Source organism: Myotis daubentonii, chromosome 3, assembly GCF_963259705.1.
Source record: "Myotis daubentonii chromosome 3, mMyoDau2.1, whole genome shotgun sequence".
In the NCBI taxonomy this organism is placed as follows: Eukaryota; Metazoa; Chordata; class Mammalia; order Chiroptera; family Vespertilionidae; genus Myotis; species Myotis daubentonii.
Window position 1 is genome coordinate 184,171,127 of NC_081842.1, and position 21,790 is coordinate 184,192,916.

Here is a 21,790-nt window from a genome sequence, read left to right on the forward strand (position 1 = left end):
TACTTCCTCCTTCACCTAGTATTTTAAGAGAAAATGGGTTGGCAACTCTGATGCTAAATTTGTTTCAGAAATCTAAAACACTATCAATTATAACATACATCCTTATTTCAGAGCTGCTAAAATATAAACAATCGAACATCTTAGAAACCATAACATATTGTATTTTACACTCCAGTAAAAATAGAACTGCTTGTGCTCTTCCCAGGTGCTATGCTCTTTTGAGCCTTACTAATTTTTTTCTTTTTAGCTGTTCATTATGGAAAATTTCCAACATTGCCTCTAGAAGGGAAACTAAATAGTTCATGCACTCCATCAACCATCTACAACAATTATCAATTTATGGCTTGTGCTCCATGTTTTTCAAATAGTCCCTTCTCCCTGTGCTATTAATAATAATAGCAATTGCAGTTCTTACTATGGCTTTAGTTTTTCTTTTTTTCCCCCTTTTTTTTTAAAAAATATATCTTATTGATTTTTTACAGAGAGGAAGGGAGAGAGATAGAGAGTTAGAAACATCGATGAGAGAGAAACATCGATCAGCTGCCTCCTGCACATCTCCTACTGGGGATGTGCCCGCAACCCAGGTACATGCCCTTGACTGGAATCGAACCTGGGACCTTTCAGTCCGCAAGCTGATGCTCTATCCACTGAGCCAAACCGGTTTCGGCTAGTTTTTCTTAATTATAAAAGTAATATATGCTCAATTAAAAAAATACTTCGACATTAAAGCCAAGCATAAAGAAGAAAACATTATTGACTTGATTGGTTTCTTTCCACTGTCTTTTCTGAATTTTTGACATAGTTTAGGTCATTCTGTACATTCAGTTTTATATCCTGCTTTTTTAATGTAACATTATAAGTATAGCTAAACATTGTAAGAAAATCTTTATGAGTATGCTTTAAATGACTTCACCGTATTTTATAGGGAGGATGCACCATATTCATTCATTAATATTTGCTGCAATGACCATGTGTTGGGCACCCTAACCGGTGGCATAAGAAAGAGGCACAATCTCTAGCCTCTCAAAGCTTAGTTGTTCTCCATTGTTGGAACTTTGAACTATTTCTCAATTTGGGGCTGTTGTGAATCATGTTGCAGTGATCAGTGATCATCCTTGTGTGTAAAACATTTCCTAGTTTTCGGGTTCTTTTCTTTAGACAGATTTTCAGTAGTGAAATTTATATTTTACTCTCCCTTTGCCAGCTTCAAATATATCTAAGTCAGTAGGTAAAAGATGGTATCTTATCATTTCAAATTGTATTTCTCTTATTACTTATGGAATAATCATGTATATATTTATTAAGCTTGTTTTCTGCAAACTATCTGATAAGGGTCCTATTAGTATCACCAGCAATTTCTTAATACAAGACCTGACTCTCATTTCTTTTTACTTGCTGTGACCCAGGGGTGTATTAAATATAATCTTGTTCCAAGCTTCTCTTTTTCCTCCTGGCCCTCTCCCACCTTACTTCTTCCCCCACCTCTCCCTATCTTGAAGGGGAGTTGGGTGAGTCACATAAAGAATACAGCAGGTGGTAAATTAAGTGAATTCCCCAGAGAGACTTCTCAGAATGCTCAATTGGAGGCAAAAAGAGTGAAGAGGAAATGGGTTGGCAACTCTGATGCTAAATTTGTCCATGCCAAAGCAATGGAGTGTTATGAGTGATGGTTCACTCTGCAGGTATCTTTAAAATACTTGGTAGATCCTGTGCTGGGTACTGATGAGGGCTTATTAGCTGGAGAAGGTACAAATGAAATACGTTATAATTAATTAGAGGCCCGGTGCACGAAATTCATGCATGGGGGGAGGGTGTCCCTCAGCCTGGCCTGCACCCTCTCCAATCCGGGACCCCTTGGGGGATGTTTGACTGCCGGCAATTCGGGCCTAAACTGGCAGTTGGACACCCCTCTCACAATCCGGGACTGCTGGCTCCTAACCTCTCGCCTGCCTGCCTGCCTGATCACCCCCTAATTGCTCCCCTGCCGGCCTGATTGACACCTAACTGCTCCCCCGCCGACCCAATCACCTCCAACTGTCCTCCCTGCCAGCCTGATTGCCCCAACTGCCCTCCCTTGCTGGCCTGGTCACTCCCAACTGCCTTCCCCTGTCAACCTGATCTCGCACCCAACTGCCCTCCTCTGCAGGCCTGGTCACCCCTAACTGCCCTCCCCTGTAGGCCTAGTCACACCCAGCTGCCCTCCCCCACAGGCCTAGTTACACCCAGCTGCCCTCCCCTGCTGGCCTGGTCACCTCCAACTGCCCCCCTGCCGTCCTGGTCACCCCATGCAGCCTACTTGTTCAGTAATTTGGTCATCCCTCACTAAGCCCCATGCCGGCCTGATTCCCCCAAGCAGCCTGCTGTTTGGTCATTACTGTTACTGTGATGGCATCCCAGACAATTTGCATATTCCTCTATTATTAGTATAGATAGTCAATTATGTACATGTCATAGGCACGCAGACTCAGTGGAGATGTCAAGCAGACTTTTGGAAATTTCCATCTGAAACTTGGAAGTGAGGGACCCATGGGGGATAAGAAGCCTGTGTGAGAGACAAGTCAGGAGCACGGGAAGATGAAGGGAAAGAACTAATGAAATTAGGTTTCACAGAAGTTGAAGAAAAGAGAGGTCTTCAGGAGAGGAGTGTGTGTTTGGGGATGTCATCTTTGTTGTTTAGAGCATACGTTATCTATCCTTCTCTCATTCATTCATTACTCTGTTCATTCAATATTTTTAAAATACCTTCCAGGTGCCAGGCATTGCTCTAGGCATTGCTGATGGTTCAGAAATCAAAATCATAGTACCTAACCCTCTATCTAGATGAGGAAACATAGATTAGAGTGGAAATAAATCCCTGATCTAGGTGCCATGGACCATTCACTCAAAACATAGATATTGAACACCTAAGATATGCCAAATACCTTGAGGAGCAATGAAAGGAAGCCCCATGACCTTTAGTTTATATACCTGTAGTAAAATGTAGTGCCTATGTCTTAGTGGAAATCAATTGTCATATCTGTGAGAGGTTTTGAATTTTGAGTTTTTGAGGGTTTTGTATGAGAGACCAATGCCAAAAATAAGAATCCAGGGTACTCATCTTTCTGGGCATTGGTTTCCCTTCTGTAAAGTGAGAGAGTTGACTCTATATATACCCATTATAAGATTCATCACATGTGAGGCAACTTTCTGACAGACTAAGAATTCTGAGGGCAGGGATCACATGGGTCTTTTTCACTGGCATAGTATAGGCTTAGGAAATGTTTGTGGAATTGATTACTCTCACAAGGGCCTCCTAGCTCTAAATTTCTGTGCTCCATTGTTGCTAAAATAAAGGCCCAAGTACATTTTGTGGAAGACTGGAAGGAATGATGATGAATTTTAGTGCTGGATTCTAAAGAACTTCCCAGAATAGGTGTCTTTTGACTTGGACTTCAAGAGTTAGAGAGGGTTACAGTGGGCAGGGAGTGCTTTATAATCCCCACTCCTGGATTCCAGTGAACTCTTTCCTGCCCTCTGCCCTCAAGGATCTACCAATTACTAGCTATGTGCTCTTGAACTCCAATGTTCTCACCTGTAAATCAGTAGTGACAATAATACATGGTATGCTGGGAAGAACACTGACTATGGAGTCAGAATATTTGGATTGGAATTTCAGCCCCGCTGGAAAGTAAGTAGCCATGTGACCTTGGGGAAGTCACTTTACCTCTCTGGGTCTGTTTTCCTACCTGCAGAATAAGCTGTCAGACTTCATGAGCTCTAAGATGATTGGTTTCTTCTAGCTGTACAAAGTCTTCATTGCAGGGTCATTGTTAGGATCCAGTGAGATGATGCAACAACAGTGCTTGTGAACTGTAGGGAGCACTATAGTGTGGACTATACTACTGAGGATAGATGGGGATAGCACCAAGCCACCTCCAAGGGATCATGCTGTCCATTCCTCAGTCTTTGGCTTCTCTCTGGCTCCACTGAATCTCCCTGAAAAACTCTCTCCCTCTAGTTTCCTCCCATTCCCTTGTGACATGATGGACTCTTCTCCCAGCTGCTGCAAAATACAAAGGGCTTAGAGCTTGGCAGCTGTGGATGGGGGTGTGGGGAGAACTAGCCTAGAAGCTCTCATTACCTGCCTCCCTGGTGCTCATCATCCCCACCCTCCAATCTGGCCTGGAGGAAGATATGTGAATTGAAGAGGGGGGAGAGAGGAGTCTGGCTGGGGAATCCTATACTAATAAAAGAGAAAAATGGTAATTGGCGTACGACCGATACCTTTTTCATTGGCTAATCAGTGAGATATGCAAATTAACTGCCAACTAAGATTGGCAGTTAACCGCCAAAAAAGATGGCGGCTAATTTGCATATTGCAGGCAGGATGGTACAGGCCATCAGAGAGCGGGTTGGGGGTGTGAGTGCCAGCAGTCATCCGAGACCTGATCCCGCCAGTAGACCCGGACGCGGGCCGGCAAGGTGGCTGCGGCATCCGCCCGCACTCATGCTGCTAACCCGCGAGAGCGGGTAGGGGGCGTGAATGCCAGTGGTCGCCCAGGACCCGATCCTGCCGGCAAACCCGGATGCGAGCTGGCGGGGTGGCTGCAGCGTCCGCCCGCACTCACGCTGCCAACCCGCGAGAGTGGGTTGGGGGCGTGAGTGCCAGCGGTCGCCCGGGACCCGATCCGGCCGGCAAACCGGGACGCAAGCCGGCGGGGCGGCTGCGGCGTCTGCCTGCACTCACGCCCTCAACCGGGGAGAGCGGGTTGGGGGCGTGAGTGCCGGTGGTCGCCTGGGACCCGATCACGCGGGCCAGCAGGGCGACTCGCCCCCAACCCGCTCTCCCGCCCAGCAGGGGACACTCATTTCCCCCCATCACTGGTTCTGCCCCCAGCCCAGGCCTGACGCCTCTGACAGAGGCGTCAGGCCTGGGCTGGGGTCAACGCCTGAGGGCTCCCAGTATGTGAGAGGGGGCAGGCTGGGCTCAGGGACACTCCCCCCCACACACACACCCAGTGCACGAATTTCGTGCACCGGGCCCCTAGTCCTATATAATAAAATCCCAATATGCAAATTGACCAAATGGCAGAATGGCCGGTTGTATGATGCGCACTGACCACCAGGGGGCAGATGCTCAATGTAGGAGCTGCCCCCTGGTGGTCAGTGTGCTTCCACAGGAGGAGCGCCACGAGTGCAGCAGTGGTGGTGGGAGCCTCTCCTGCCTCCGTGGCAGTGCTAAGGACCTCTTGGGTGTCCCGGACTGCAAGAGGGTACAGGACAGATGAGGGACTCCCTCCCCCCACCCCACCCCCCACCCCCAGTGCACAAATGTTGTGCACCGGGCCTCTAGTCAGATATACACTTAGTGGCCAGATTATTATGACCACCTGATGTTTGTAGGCAAATTAGCTATAATTTCGCGCTGAAGTTGCTAGAGGGCCAGACCGTTATAAATAGGGGAGCAGGTTGTTTACCACAACAGTAGAAGTGATTTTTTTCTGAAGATATGGGTAAATAACGCGAATTAACAGCGTTTGAACGTGGGATGATTGTTGGCGCTCGGAGCCATTGAGCAAGTATCAGCAAAACAGCTGAAGGCCTGTTCGAACACCTTTGCTGTCTGCAGTTACCAAGATAAAATGTCTCCAATTCGCACAGGAACACAAGGATTGGACAGTCGAGCATTGGAAAAAAGTCATGTGGTCCAATGAATCACGTTTCCAGTTGCATCATGCAGATGGCAGAGGGAGAATTTAGCAGAAACAGCATGAAAGCATGCACTCCACATGCATGAGTACAACCCTTCAAGCTGGTGGGGGCAGTGTTATGGTTTGGGGCATGTTTTCCTGGCATGACATGGGCCCTTTAATTCGTGTGGAACAACGTCTGAATAGCACAACATACCTAAGTATTGTTGCTGATCAAGTTCATCCTATCATGTTGATGGCGTATCCCAATGGAGATGGCTTCTTCCAACAAGACAATGCGCCATGCCACAGTGCTCGTATTGTGCAGGAGTGGTTTCAAGAACATGAGGGAGACTTTACCTTGCTTAGGTGGCCCCCACAAGCACCAGATCTCAATCCAATTGAGCATTTGTGGGACGAAGTTAAAAGAGCCATCAGGCAGCTGGTTCCACAACCATCAAATCTCACAGAACTGGACAGTGCTATTCATCAGGCATGGTGTCAGATTCCTCGCATCACCTTGCAACATGTCATGGAGTCAATGCCAAGAAGAATCGCTGCAGTATTGAAGGCAAAAGGTGGCCCAATGAAGTACTGATGGGGTGGTCATAATAATCTGGCCACTCAGTGTATAACAGGGCAAGATCCAGGGATAGAGGCCCCAGGGATAACCTCTTACTAGATGTGTGACCTCCCAAGTCTGTCACTGCACTAGGCTTCCCACTATTGTCTATCAGATGGAAAGGAACTAGAAAGAGGAGGGAGTTTATATGATCTCACAGACACTTTCCCAACCAATCCTGAGGTTCTAAGTGAGTTTTCCCTACTCAGTACATTGTGAGTCCTTGGGTTTCATTCACCAGCATTCTTATTAAGTGTCTACCATGTACGAGGTGCTATAGTTGAGGGCCTGGGATTTAGCTAAACATAAGATTGGGCTTCAAGATGCTCATAATCTGAAAGAAGAGACAGATAAGTAAGCCAGTGACTATGATAAAAGTGATGTGTGTAGTGATATAATGGCCAACCATAAAAGGGCAGAGAAGGAAGTTACTTTGTGGTGGAAAAGGAGGTCAGAGAAAGCTGCAGAGAGGATGTGACTTTTGAATAGGTTGTGAATTATAAAAGAGAAGGAGATTCCAGTCAAAGTTCCACATATCAGCATAAGGCCCAGGGGTGTGAAGAATCATTGTGTTTGGGAAACCACAAGTAGTTAAGCAAAGCTGGAACTCAGTGGAAGAGTAAGAGGGAAGAAACCCTGAGAAGCTTGCACCCCATTGTGTGGGCTGTGGGAAGCCAGGGAAGGGATCTGGACTTAGAGGAAGATGGTGAGATTTGAATTTTAGTGTGATCTATCAAAAATGTTGCGGACACCCCATAAATCCATCCTTTCAACAGTGTTTATTGGAAACCTTCCCCCCATCCTATGTGTCAGTGCTGTGCCAGACACAATAGTAAGCAAAACCAGACATCCTGTTCTTGTGGCACTTGCAGTTTGGCAGGGGAGACAGACCTTAATCAAATAATTACACAAATAAACAGAAAATTACAGTGGGGATGAGTGCTACAAAGGAGAAGCACATGGTGCCAGGAGAGCGTGTACTTGGAACATTTGACTTTGCCAGGATGGTGAGAACAGCTTCTTTACTGAGCTGAGCTCCAACGTGGCCTCAAGGAAAGGCACTATGAAGGCTGTCTGGAATGGGCCTTGTGGCTTCAGAATCCCCATCCAAAGAGTCAAGCAGGTAGTGTGTCCTAGCCATCCTTTGATCTTCAGGACTTAGCCAACCCTTCCACAGAATCAGCACCCAGTGAAGATTTGAAAGAAGGAAAATCCCATTAGGCACTTCAGGTATTTAAAGGTGGTGGTACTGTTCCCCAGAGAACTAAACACCTTCCTTCCTTCAGTTACCATTTCAAGTTCTCGTTCCTGTTTCGGTCATTCTGTTCGTTGTCAAGATCCCCATGACAGGTGATTTAAGACATCAGAGATGTAGCCTTGTGCAAAGAGCACTGGCTTCTTGGAGTCAGAAGGCCCTTTTCATCATTCACTTTCTTCAGGCCTCAGTTGCCTCTTCTGTGGAATGAGGATATTGGTCCTTCTCTCATGGGAATTCTCTTGGAATTAACTGAGATAGTGAGAAAGAAACTTTGTAAACACTAAGTTCCTAAACAAACATAGGATTTAAATATTTGGAAGGCTGCCACATGAGTGAAAAATTCAATTTATTTTTTGTGTCTCCAGAGAACAAAATTAAGTCAATGGGTAGAAATGACCACATGCAGATTTCAGCTCACCAGAAGGAAGACATGTTCTAATAATCAGAACTATCCATCAGTGGAATGGCTGCCTTTCAAGGGTAACACTTAATACAAGTATGCCATGGAAGGAATTCCTATTTTGAGTGAGAGGGTGGATTGAATAACTTTTAAGGTTTCCCATTTACTTTAGAATTTAACAATCTAATAGTCAGGACAAGTGAAGGAGCTGAGAGAGGGCATTTGTGACAGAGAGAGTAGCATGAACAGAAATATGGAGCAGAGATGAGTATGGCATGTGTGGGTGACCATGAGGAAATTCCAGAAAGAAATGAATGGACTGTTTGGATTGATGATGCAATGGAAGATAGAGAAGATAACTAATACAACCTGTGTGCCAGACACATGTGGTTCCATTTAAGCTTTGTGGGTGATTTCCAGCCTTACCCTCCAGTGGAGGGGAGATTGTTGGCCCCAGGCAATTTACTTAATCTGTGATTTTCAATTAATTTATATATAAAATGGGGGCTCGCCCTGGCTGGGTGGCTCAGTTGGTTAGAGCAGTGGTTGGCAAACTGCGGCTCGCGAGCCACATGCGGTTCTTTGGCCCCTTGAGTGTGGCCACGAAGTTTCAATCACACTGTACCTGCACGCCCGCACATGGTATTTTGTGGAAGAGCCACACTCAAGGGGCCGCAGTTTGCCGACCACTGGGTTAGAGCATTGTCCATATACCAAAAGATTGTGGGTTTGATTCCTGATCAGGGCACATACCTAGGTTTTTTTGTGTTTAATCTCTAGTTGGGATGCATACAGAAGGCAACCAATCGATGTTTCTCTCTCACATCAGTCTCTCTCTCTCTCTCTCTCTCTCTCTCTCTCTCTCTCTCTCTTTCTCTTCTCCTTCCAATAAACATATCCTTGGGTGAAGATTTAAAAAGTTAAATAAAATGCCGAAACCGGTTTGGCTCAGTGGATGGAGCGTCGGCCTGCAGACTGAAAGGTCCCAGGTTCGATTCCGGTCAAGGGCATGTACCTGGGTTGCAGGCACATCCCCAGTAGGAGATGTGCAGGAGGCAGCTGATTGATGTTTCTAACTCTCTATCTCTCTCCCTTCCTCTCTGTAAAAAATCAATAAAATATATTTCAAAAATAAATAAATAAATAAAAAGTTAAATAAAATAAGTGCCTGGCATATAACAATGCTCAACTAGCAGTTTTATAGTTGTATTTTGTTACTATAAATAAATGAGATCCCCTATGTAAAACACTTATCAAAGAGCCTGGCACATAATAGGTGTTCAGTTGATGTTAGCTCCCTTCCCTCTGCCACATTGATGGGGTTGCTGGAGGCCAGAGCAGTGGCTTGCTCACCCTGGTGTCCTCTCTCTGGCTTATGCTCTGCCCATATGAAGAGCTCAATGAATGTCTGTTTCTTAGAAGTAAATTGATTGCTCTTGATGACATGGTCTCTTTCCTCAAGTAGCCAGTGAGTCATGCCACTTTTCTCCTTCCTGTCTCCTCTCTGGTTCTATTTCTGACTCTCACCAGTGGAAAGGGAATCAATGTTCATAAAAAATGATTTTTAAAAATAAAAGAGAGGGAGGGTGATTTAGGGGCTATTCTCTGGGCTACTTTTCTTGGAGCACAGGGCTGTGAGGCAGTATTGTTGTTGTTTCCCATCTTGTTTATCTTTTAGTAAAATAACAATAACAACAATGTCAACAGTAATAGCAGCAGCTATTATGAGCTTTAGTGAGAATCTACTGTGTGCCTGGCACTCTGCCAGGCTCTACCAATACGTTATCTCTCATCCTTACACAACCACTTCAAGTTGGTCTTATTATCACCACTTTACCGATGAGGAAATTAAGGCTTAGAAAAATTCAATAATAATGAAAATGATAAATTCCCATGTTTGAATACCTATTATGAGCTAGATACTTAAAAAAGCATCTTATTTCATTGAAACACTCTACAAAGTAGGTATTATTATGTCCAGTCCAGATGTGAGGAAGCTGAACATTAGAGAGATGAAAAAACCAAGCTGTCCAAAATCACATAGGTGGTGAACGGCAGAGTGGGAGTTAGGCCAAGACCTGCTCAACTCTTACACTCATTCATTCCCTTTCTGTCTGGCCATTTTCTACGCTTTGAGGGAAACTTTGTGTGAGACTCTAGCTGCAACAGCTTTCGGCAGGTTCATTGGGATGGAAGTGACATATGGTATGAGTCTCATCTACTCCTGCTGGGCAGACCCTGGGGACCTGCTCCTGAGGCTGACTCTGGAAGTACCAAAATAATAACTGATGCCCATCAGGTACTTACTATGTACTAGGAACTGTTCCAGGCATTTTAGATAAAATAACTTTCTTAATCTCCATAATAACTTTATGAAGCAAGGTATTGTTATTATTCCCATTTTTATAGAAAAAGAAATTAAGGCCCCAAAAGGTAAATTTCCCAAGGAGGGGATTACATAAGGACATGAATACCTGGAGATCGTGATCACTGGAAGCCATCTATATGGCTTTAATTGATTTCTGAAAGGAAGGGAGAGGGAGAGAGATAAAAACAACAATGATGAGAGAGAATCACTGATTGGCTGCCTCCTGCACACCCAATACTTGGGACGGAGCCTGCAACCTGGGCATGTGCCCTGACCAGGAATCAAACGGTGACCTCCTGGTTCATGGGTCGATGCTCAGCCACTGAGCCATGCGAGCCGAGCTGGAAGCCATTTTAGAGACTGCCTTCCATAATCACAGTTGGTAAGTGGTAAAACAGGGACTCACACCCAGAAGTCTAACTCCAGAAACCATGCTCTTAACATCAAAACTATATGGGCTTTTTGTTTAACAGCGGTGGTTGAATCCCTACTGTGTGCCCTGCTCTGTGCCAGGCACTACTAGGACTACAGAGATGAAACTGATTCCATGTCCAAGCCCATTTAGTATTGTATGCCAGGATTTTAAACTAATGGGGTATCAGTTGGTGACAGGACTCTTCTGTCAAAGACCTGGGACACAGGGCCAGGCTCCAGGCAGAGATGGGGGACTAGAAACTCTCACAGAGAAACAGTATAATGCAGGTATAATGCAGAGAAACAGTATAACGCAGAAGAGTTAAGACCTGGTGGCAGTGTGGTTGCTCAGAAATCCTGCCTGGGCCACTAGATCACCACTCTGGATGGAAGAGTGGCTTAATTCTAAACCCTAGAAGACAAGATTTAGGGTCTGACCCTGCCAATCTGTGGGAAGAGTCTCATCTGTAGGTTTGCTGAGGAGCTCAGGAAGCAGAGGCAAGGGCATGGGAGAGGTGGATCAAATACGGCTGCACTGTTTCATAGGTCCATACACAGAGCTTTTATGTAGATATGGTGAACAGTGAATATTTCTATGAGCCCTGCCAGAAACATCATTGTTATCTTTGATTTCTCATCTCTTCATATCTAATTTTCATATCCAATCTGTCACCATGCCCTGTAATTCACCTCTTAAGTACCTCCTTTTTAAAAAGTTATTGAGTTTTAGAAAGAAAGAGGGAGGGAGAGAGACATCAACTTATTGTTCCACTTATTTATTGCATTCATTGGTTGATTCTTGTATGTGCTTGACCAGGGATTGAACCCACAACCTTGGTGTATTGGGACAACACTCTAACCAACTGAGCCACCTACCTGGCCAGGGCCCTCTTAAATATCTCTTGAATCTGGTTCTACTCCATCCCATTGCTACCACTCTAGTTCAAATCCTGATCAGGTTTCACCTGAATTACTGCAAAGATCTTCTAACCAGCCTTTCTGCTTCCCCGGTCTTCTCCCTCCACTCCATTCTCCACATTACAGTCAGAGTGGCCTTTCTAAAAATTAGATCTAATCATGTTAATCCCATACCTCAAAAGGTGACGTCCAAACCCCATAGTACACCATTCAAAGCTCTTTCTAGCTTCATCACTTACCCATTTCGTATTGCCCACTGTTCATGAAGTTCTTTTAGAGTACTCACTGACAAGAACTTTCTTCTGCCAGAAGCATGAAACAGACTGTAGAATCTCAGGGAAGGCGGGGGTGGCTGGGTGGGTGGGAAGAGATCAACCAAAGAACTTGTATATATATGTGCATAACTCATGGACACAGACAATAGAGGGGTGAAGGCCTGGGGTTGGGGGGTGGGGGCAGGCTAGAAGGAGTCAATGGGAGAAAAAAGGGGACATATGTAATTCTTTCAACAATAAAGATTTTAAAAAAACACCTCTCCTTCACTTTTCTGCTTGGAAAATTTTTTTACCTGCTTGGAAAATTCTTTAGAAAAGTCCCTGTTGTCCTCCTTCTATTACAAATAAGCATCTCCAGGCAGTGCTTTTGGGCTCAGTACAGATTCACCTGTGGGAGTCATTATGCTGTCTGTCACATTTCCAGTTCTCCTCCTGGGCATATTATAGGGTTGCACTTTCTTGGCTGCTGGCATGTGACTTGCTTCGGCCAGTGAAATGGGAAAAGTGGAAGTTTTAAAAGCCAACACATGAGTCATATACTTTCTTTTCCTCTGGTAGCTGCTCTGTCAATCTTTATCCTTGGATAAGGATTACAAAAAGCAGAGCACCCAGCCAAACCTGAGTGGATATGTGACAACAGTGAAAAAGAAAAGCTTGTTGTTTAAGCTGCTGAGGTTTGTGCTTGCTTGTTACTGAATAACCCAATCTGTCTTAACTGATACACTATCTCTGTGTTGACAAGCCTTCCATAACTACCTAAAACCACCACAAGTCCACCTTGACTAATTTGCCTGATACATTTCCTTTTTTTTAAAATTTCTTTATTTATTAACGTATTGCATATGTGTCCTTCGTATCTGGTATACAACCAACTGAGCTACCTACCTGGCCAGGTCCCCCTTAAATACCTCTTGAATCTGGTTCCACTCCATCCTCATTGCTACCACTCTAGTTCAAATCCTGACCAGGTCTCAGCTGAACCACGGCAAAGTTCTTCTAACCAGCCTTTCTGCTTCCACTTCTTCTCCCTCTGGTCCATTCTCTACATCACAGAGTGCCACACAGTACTAATTATCAGTTTGATCTGGTCTTTGCAACCTCTACACTTTTACTGAGGCTTCCTGAGGACAGGGATGGAGCTTATTCCATTTAAAAAAAATATTTTTATTGATTTCAGAGAGGAAGGGAGAGGGAGAGAGAGATAGAAACTTCAATGATGAGAGAGAACCACTGATCGGCTGTCTCCTGCATGCCCTCTACTAGGGATGGAGCTCACAACCAGGACTAGGAATCAAACTGTGATCTCCTGGTTCATAGGTCAATGCTCAACCACTGAGCCACACCTGCTGGGTGCTTATTCCATTTTTATGTCACACGAAGTATAGTTCATGGCCAAGGCAGTATACTGTATTATGTGTAGGAGTGTGGCAACCCTAGTCAGTCAGCGTATGCTGGATGTTCAAGGCCACTCTGAGCGTGGGAATCCTAATCAGGGTGTTCAAGGCTAATGTACCATACACAGGTGCAAAAGCAAGAATGCAGACACTGCACAGGCATGCCCTTCTATAACCCAAATAGTGAGGTCACTATTTGGCAAGAAGCCGCTCTTGTCTAAGTTAGTATAAAGTACTGTATGTTACTAACCAGCCAGTGTGGCTGGCTCCTATATAGCTCCTATTCTGGGGGCTGCGTTGTGGGGAAGACGTGTTACAGACCAGCCAGTGCTGTTTTCCTAGGATGGCTCCTGTGTTTGCTACTGCATTAGCAAGAATTGCTTTATCTAATGGCTCTGTAGTAGCAATGGCTACTTGGACTGCAGTAAAGCCTCTCTTGCATACCCACGACTTCTCATGTCTTCTCTGTCTTCTCATGCCTCACATCCAAGGAGGTCCAGTCCCTGGCAGAGGGACATGGACCCAACAGTTGGCATAGTGGAGTAGGATTCAAGGAGTAAGTGCTCCAACAAGGAGTCAGACAGATTTGTTTTGAATCCCAATTCTAACATTTAGTGGGCAAATCGCTCTGAAAAATCGAGTAATAATACAGGGTTTTTCTAAAATTTGTAGGTAACAGGTGTAACATATGTACAATTAATGGCATGCTATAATTATTATTGTTCCCATTATTATTATAGATGGTCTTCAGGAAGTGCTTGTGAATAAATCTTTCATTGATTGAGGGGTAGTGGTATGTGCATTGGATTTGGAATCATAAATCCTGGATTTAAGGCATAGCTTTTGTCACCAGTTTGCTTTTTTATATTCTCAACTATAGTATGTAAATACTAATAACACCTACCTCACAAGGGTTTGATAAAATTTAAATGAGCTAATATGGAGGAAATGTTTTATTCATGTCCTAGCATCACACATTCTAAAACTGTAATGAAACAGAAGATTGGCTGGCCCCTCACGTGCACCGGGTGGACATTTGTGAAGCGTCTCATTGTGCTCCAGTGACATTTCCAACTGGACTGTGAGAGGCTTGAGATAAATAATTGTCTTAGTAATTGTTTTTAGTAAAAATGTTTATTTCTGCCAAAACCGGTTTGGCTCGGTGGATAGAGCGTCGGCCTGCGGACTGAAGGGTCCCAGGTTCGATTCCGGTCGAGGGCATGTACCTGGGTTGCGGGCACATCCCCAGTGGGAGATGTGCAGGAGGCAGCTGATCGATGTTTCTTTCTCATCGATGTTTCTAACTCTCTATCTCCCTTCCTCTCTGTAAAAAAATCAATAAAATATATATTTAAAAAAATGTTTATTTCTCCTTATATAAGAATAATTGTAACGAAAATAAAATTACATGAAGAAAAATAAAGTTCTAGTAATTCTTGTCTCTTGTATAAGAGAGACAAGAATTACTAGCGATAACTATTAAGATAGTAGATAACTATTAAGATAGTAGAGATAACTATTCATTTTTGATGTATTTCTTTCCAGTTTTCTTCTCTGCAGGTATACTTACAAAACTGATATCATATCACAAGCATTGTCCCAGGTCATTAAGTTGTCTTACAAAAATAAACACATATAAAAATCTTATAGTTGAACCAATCTCCTATTGTTGAATATATAGTTTGATGATACTTTTTCACTGTCTAAATAAAGTGGTAACAAACATTTTTGTGATTAGGTATTTGATTTTCCAATTTTGTAGGAAAAGTTTTTAGGAGAAGAAATTCTGGGTCAAAGAGTACAGATATTTTTAATGCTCTTGAGACTTTCAAGTTGATTTCCAAAAAGATTGAACCAAGTTCCACTCCCATGAGCAGGTGTGAGGTCGCAACTTCTCACTATATCCTCATCTATAATGGGAATTATAATTAAAAATAAGGTAAAAATCATTTTAACACTTTTTTAAAAATTTCAATTCTTTATTGTTTAAAAAATTACGTAAGTCTTTTCCCCGCATTGACCTCTCCCTGACCACTCCCACCCCCAGCACAAGCCCTCACCCCCCTACTGTCATGTCCATTGGTTATGCTCATATGCATGCATACAAGTCCTTTTGTTGATTTCTTTTTTTTTTTTTTAATATATTTTATTGATTTTTTACAGAGAGGAAGGGAGAGAGATAGAGAGTTAGAAACATCGATGAGAGAGAAACATCAATCAGCTGCCTCCTGCACATCTCCTACTGGGGATATGCCCGCAACCCAGGTACATGCCCTTGGCCGGAATCAAACCTGGGACCCCCCAGTCCGCAGGCCGACGCTCTATCCACTGAGCCAAACCGGTTTCGGCCTTTTGTTGATTTCTTGCCCGCCCAACAACCCTTCCTTCCCTCTTAGGTTGGATGGTCTGTTCAATGCTTCTGGCTCTATTTTTTTTTTTTTTTTGAGGTTTGCCCCTTTTGTACATCTTTTTTTAAAATTTTTTTATTGATTACGGTATTACAAATGTGTCTTTATCCCCCCCCATTGTCCCCTCATCCCCCTAGTCTTGCCCTCAACCTCACTCCCTATTGTCTGCGTACATCACTTATGCTTATATGCGGTTTGAGCATCTGATCAATGCTTCTTTGTCTCTAGATCTGTTTTTGTTCATCAGTTTATGTTGTTCATTATAATCCAAAAATGAGTGAGATCGTGTGATATTTACCTTTCTCTGACTGGCTTATTTCTCTTAGCATAATGCTCTCTAGGTCCATTCATGCTGTTGCAAATGGTAAGAGTTCCTTCTTTTTTGCAGCAGTGTAGTATTCCATTGTGTAGATGTACCATAGTTTTCAAATCCACTCATCTGCTGATGGGCACTTAGGCTGTTTCCAAATCTTAGCTGTTGTAAATTGTGCTGCTATGAACATAGGGGTGCATATATCCTTTCTGATTGGTGTTTCTTGGGATATATTCCTAGAAGTGGGATCACGGGGTCAAATGGGAGTTCCATTTTTAACTTTTTGAGAAAACTCCATACTGTCTTCCATAGTGGCTGCATCAGTCTGCATTCCCACCAGCAGTGCACAAGTGTTCCTTTTTCTCCGCATCCTCTCCAGCACTTGTCATTTGTTGATTTGTTGATGATAGCCATTCTGACAGGTGTGAGATGGTACCGCATTGTCGTTTTGATTTTCATCTCTTGGATGATTAGTGACTTTGAGCATGTTTTTATATGTCTCTTGGCCTTCCTTATGTCCTCTTTCGAAAAGTATCTATTTAGGTCTTTTGCCCATTTTTTGATTGGATTGTTTATCTTCCTTTTGTTAAGTTGTATGAGTTCCCTGTAAATGTTGGAGATTAAACCCTTATCAGAGATAACATTAGCAAATATGTTCTCCCACACAGTGGGCTTTCTTGTTGTTTTGTTGATGGTCTCTTTTGCTGTGAAGAAGCTTTTTATTTTGATGTAGTCCCATTTGTTTATTATCTCCTTAGTTTCCATTGTCCTAGGAGCTGTATCGGTAAAGATTTTCCTATGACATATGTCTAGTATTTTGCCGCGTATGGCTAAAACCTTTTTAAAAAATCCTCACCTGAGGATATTTCTTCCATTGCTTTTCATAGAGTAGAAGGCAAGAGAGTGAAAGGGAGGGAAGGAGAGAGGGAGAGAGACAGTGATGTGAAAAAGACACATCAACTAATTGCCCCCCACATGTACCCTGACTCGAGGGTGGGGAGCAAACTGCAACCCTGGTATATGCCCTTGACCAGGAAATGAACTCATGACCCGCCTTTTTGCAAGCTGACATTCTAACCAGTTAGCAACACTGGCCAGGTTGGTTAAAACCTTGTACAATAAATATTAATTTACATTTCTTCTATGAATTGTTCATTCCCCTTGCCCATTTTTCTGTTGGGATTTTAATTATATTCTTATTAATTTCTACGAGGATTTAAATATCATTTTATTCTAATCAGCTAATATAATACAAGACACATAATAGGTGCTCTTATTAGTTAATTGTTCTGGGGGCTTTTTAGGAACAAAAGCAAACTTTCTAGGAGGCTGACTCTTTCTTTTTCCACCTAGGACACAGCGGGGCAGGAGCGGTACCGGACCATTACCACAGCCTATTACCGCGGGGCCATGGGCTTCATTCTGATGTATGATATCACCAATGAGGAGTCTTTCAATGCTGTGCAAGATTGGTATGAGATTCATTCATTCATTCATTCATTCATTCATTCATTCATTCATCAACCTGTTCAAGAAAACCTAAAGTGTGGTTTAGGCCTTGTGCTATAGGCTAGAGAAATCTGGGTGAATTAGATTGGCTCCTGTCCTAAAGGAATTCACAGATGAGATCAGTAAACAGGCAATGAAAATAACATGTGACAGGTTGAGGAGAGTCACCGGGGCTGTGGGAACCCAGTGAAGGGCTCTGACCCAGCTTGGGGAGTCAGGGGAAGTGTCCTACAGCTGCTGACATATGCTGCATGTTGTAAGATGAACGGAAGTTAGCCAGAAGGGTGAACGGATAAGAATGTTCTAGAAAAAAAAAATACAGATGTGCAAAGGCAGAAGGTAAGTGCGAGGACAGAAAGAGCAGAGGTCATGAAGGATTTTGCATGCTGGGGTAACAAGTTTGGAACCAAAGGTTCAGATGAATGTTTTAGAAAGGTCATTGTGGGCACAGTAGTGAGTGAATCCACATACTGCTTCCCTATCAAGTTAATCCCTGAGCTGGGCTAGGGGTCCAAGAGCACATCCAATTCAATGCAACTTGGTAAAGACTCAGCTCACGATGGAAATCAGCCCAGCTCCCCAGTGGTACAACCTCTGAGCAACTTACACCGTTCTTCCTGGAGCATAACTCACAGGGAGAAGGGTGCATGGGGGTAAAGACAGGTTGGAGGGAGGGGCCAGGACCCGATGCCCCTGTCCGTGGGAAGGATGGGGATGGGGGAAGGTGGGACATCTGTGCTGTGGCTCTTCTTCAGAATCAGAGAAGCTGAGCAGGCTGGGCACAGAGCAGCAGTGCTGGCTCTTTGTTGGCCCACAACAAGTGATGGCTGAGTGAACTCCATCCTTTGTGGGAAAGACTTCTCACCGTGAAAGAGAAGTGTGGTGGTGGGATCAGCTTTGGGAGCAGCAGGGTCAGTGAAGGGTCCAGTTTGTAGTTAGGATTGAGTTAGCTTTAGGGTCCGTGTCAGGCTAGGGTCAAAATTTTAGATCTGCTTCAGGATTAACCATTTTCTGACTTACTCATTCATCAGACATTCACTGTCAACTTCTCTTGGCCTGTGCTCTTTGCAGGGGACTGGCACCCCAAAGATGAATAAGCCTATCCCTGCCCTCAAAGGAAGGACAGATACATTCAGGCAAATGTAACAGTAGCCACAGTGAATGTGAAGGGGAACGAAAGGAGAAGTAATCATTTCTACCTGGTTGGTTGGTTGGTTGGGGACAGAGTTAGGCCCGTCCCCACAAAAAGATGTCTCCACAATATAAGGGTCCTATTTTATCCCCTCTTTCAAAATGTTGTTTCTAATTATAGAAGTAAAACATACTTTCAAAATTTGAAAAGTACATAAAACTATTTTTAAAAAGTTTCATAATCATTGTACATAAAAGAAAGCACTGATGACATTTTGGTTTCTACAAATAATTATGATCTAAGGTTTATGAATCAGAAGAGGAGGGAGAGGCTAGCTGGGCCTGGGGAAGGCTCCCAACAGGGAACCTTGGGCCTTTGAGACAAGTTAGTGTGGGGAAGGGATTCCCAGGACAGGCAAAGGCACAAGCCATGGAAAAGCATTTGGGGGGCGGAATGGGTGAGAAGGTTTGTAAAGTGGGAGGAAGAGTGATGAGGCTGGAGAGATGGGAGGTGAATGGTCTTTAACGCCTGACTGAGGGATCTAGACTTCATTGCATGGGTAGTGGGGGAGAGAAAGCTTTTAAGAAAGGATATGGTCAGATAGATGGTTTAGAAAGAGCTCTCTGCCTGCTGAGAAGAGGGGCGGGCAAATGCATTAGAAGAGGGCTCCAAAGAGCTAGGTAAAGTTTGCAGCCAGGGCTCAGGGATCAGCATCTGTGACAGCTAGTTGGGGCAGGTATGTCTCTGTCCTCAGCTGAATTAATTAATAGTAACTTGGGTGTTGCTATTCCCATGGGAGGGAATCGGTTTCTTCAAGCTTCACAGAGCCCTTTTCAGCCTGGGGTGTGTATATCATTAACATGGTCCTCTGTCGCTCTTTAGGGCTACTCAGATCAAGACCTACTCCTGGGACAATGCACAGGTTATCCTGGTGGGAAACAAGTGTGACATGGAGGAAGAAAGGGTTGTTCCTGCTGAAAAGGGCCGGCTCCTCGCAGAGCAACTTGGTATGTATACAACACATGTGTGTTTATGTGTGTGTGTGTGTGTGTGTGTGTGTGCGCATGGAAATGTGACATTGGGGAGATTGTGAAATACGTACATACTAGAGGCCTGATGCACGAAATTTGTGCAAGGGCCTTGGCCCCAGCCCTGGCCCGCCACTGCCACCGCAGCCCCTGCCTTCTGCCACCACGGCCCGGGGCCTCTGCCACCTCTGCCACGGCCCCCGCCCGCTGCGGCTTTGTCTGGAAGGACATCCAGTAGGACGTCCAGTCTAATTAGCATATTATGCTTTTATTATTATAGATGTGCTCTATGTATTGTTTTATATGTATGTGATGAACATATAGCTTTGTGTTAAGAAATTTATGATTATATGCATATATTTTGTTACATTGAATATATAAGTAAAACTTAAAATTATGAACACTTTTTCACCAGCTCCTTTCACAAAAGATTTAAGGTGTTTTATAAAATTCATCATAGTACATTTAAAAAAACCCTAAATAAGTAAGAACATTGGAGCAAAGGAAAAGCAAGGGTAGGAGGTAAATAAGAGGAAGCCTGCAGTGAGATAAATATGGATATTGTAAATTCTTGGGGATAAGCAAGAGTTGGGCCAAAATATTGGCTTCGAGCTTCCTAGCAACCATTGCAAAGAGGGAAACATAATCAGTTACATGGTTCAGAGATGGTTCTTAAATTAAAAACAAACCTATTATTCCAGAGAAGCACTGCTCTTCATTGGCAACTGTAGAGTAGACTCTCTATGCGGCTTGTGATAATGTCCTTCATATCAAACAACTCTACAGTAACTATAGCACTGAACATCACAGGTTGTGTCTTACACTTTCTCCCAAGGTAAACGGATCCTTCCTCACCAAAACACGTTTCACAACAAAAGTCATTGTTTGAAGGGAGGAAACAGTGTGGCTTTAAGTATGCAGCTCAGTAATGCTCTGGCTTTTTCCAAGGTTAAAGTATCTTGATTCTTGTGCCCCCTTGAGACCCAGGTGCCTTAGGTGTGTCTCAGTGGCCCTACAGGAGGACCCCTGCCAATACTTGCTTAAAATAGCAACTTTTTCTTTTCTTTTCTGTATTGGGCTTTAATGTAAGATCGCCTTAGAGCAGTGGTTCTCAACCTGTGGGTCGCGACCCCTTTGGGGGTCGAACGACCTTTCACAGGGGTCGCCTAAAACCATCAGAAAACACATATATAATTACATTATGATTCATAACAGTAGCAAAATTACAGTTATGAAGTAGCAACGAAAATAATTTTATGGTTGGGGGTCACCACAACATGAGGAGCTGTATTAAAGGGTTGCGGCATTAGGAAGGTTGAGAACCACTGCCTTAGAGAAATCTTCCTCTATTGCTTAGCTTTTAGCTAGTCTAAACAGTTCTCACAACTTAGGTGTTGTAAGTTTTCAGCAGTAGGAGAGTTAAAGTTACACTCTCTGGCAATTTCTGAAGTACTGATATATGGGCTGGTAGATAGGTAAACTGTACAGTATAATGTCCAAGTGTGTTGTATACATTTGTATTATGTGTGTTGTGTGTTGCACATATTTATATTACATGTATTATGAGTATGTGTGTGTTGGGGGAGGAGTCCTATGCTTCTTTCTCCCTTCCCCTATTCCCCAGGGTGTTCTGAAATAAAAACTAGCAAACTGTAGGTAAATAACAAAAAGGGCCCTCGCTGGTTTGGCTCAGTGGATAGAGCGTTGGCCTGTAGACTGAAGGGTCCCAGGTTCGATTCTGGTCAAGGGCACATATCTCTGTTGCAGGCTCCCTGTAGGCTCCCGGCCCTGGTGGGGGGCATATGGGAAGCAACCAATTGATGTGTCTCTCACATCAGTATTTCTCTCTGTCTTTCCCTCTCCCTTCCACTCTCCCTAAAAATCAATGGAAAAAATATCTTCAGGTGAGGATTAAAAAATAAATATATCTATACTACTAAAAGGGTAATATGCTAATTAGACCGGACATCTTCTGGACGATCTTCTGGACATCCTTCAGGACTAAGCCATGGTGGCAGAGCAGAGGCAGAGGTGGTTAGGGGGATCAGGCTAGCAGGGAGATCAGTTAGGAGGATCAGGTTG

At 43.8% G+C, this 21,790-nt stretch overlaps 1 protein-coding gene across 1 annotated transcript in view; it reads left to right on the top strand.

Annotated features, from left to right (window-relative positions):
* RAB3B (RAB3B, member RAS oncogene family) overlaps positions 1-21,790 on the top strand; it is a 68,272-nt gene that overhangs the window by 30,883 nt on the left and 15,599 nt on the right. The window contains exons 3-4 of the mRNA XM_059689600.1: positions 17,393-17,511; positions 19,563-19,687. Of these exons, the coding sequence (XP_059545583.1) occupies positions 17,393-17,511; positions 19,563-19,687 (244 nt within the window). The remainder of the gene's footprint in view (positions 1-17,392; positions 17,512-19,562; positions 19,688-21,790) is intronic.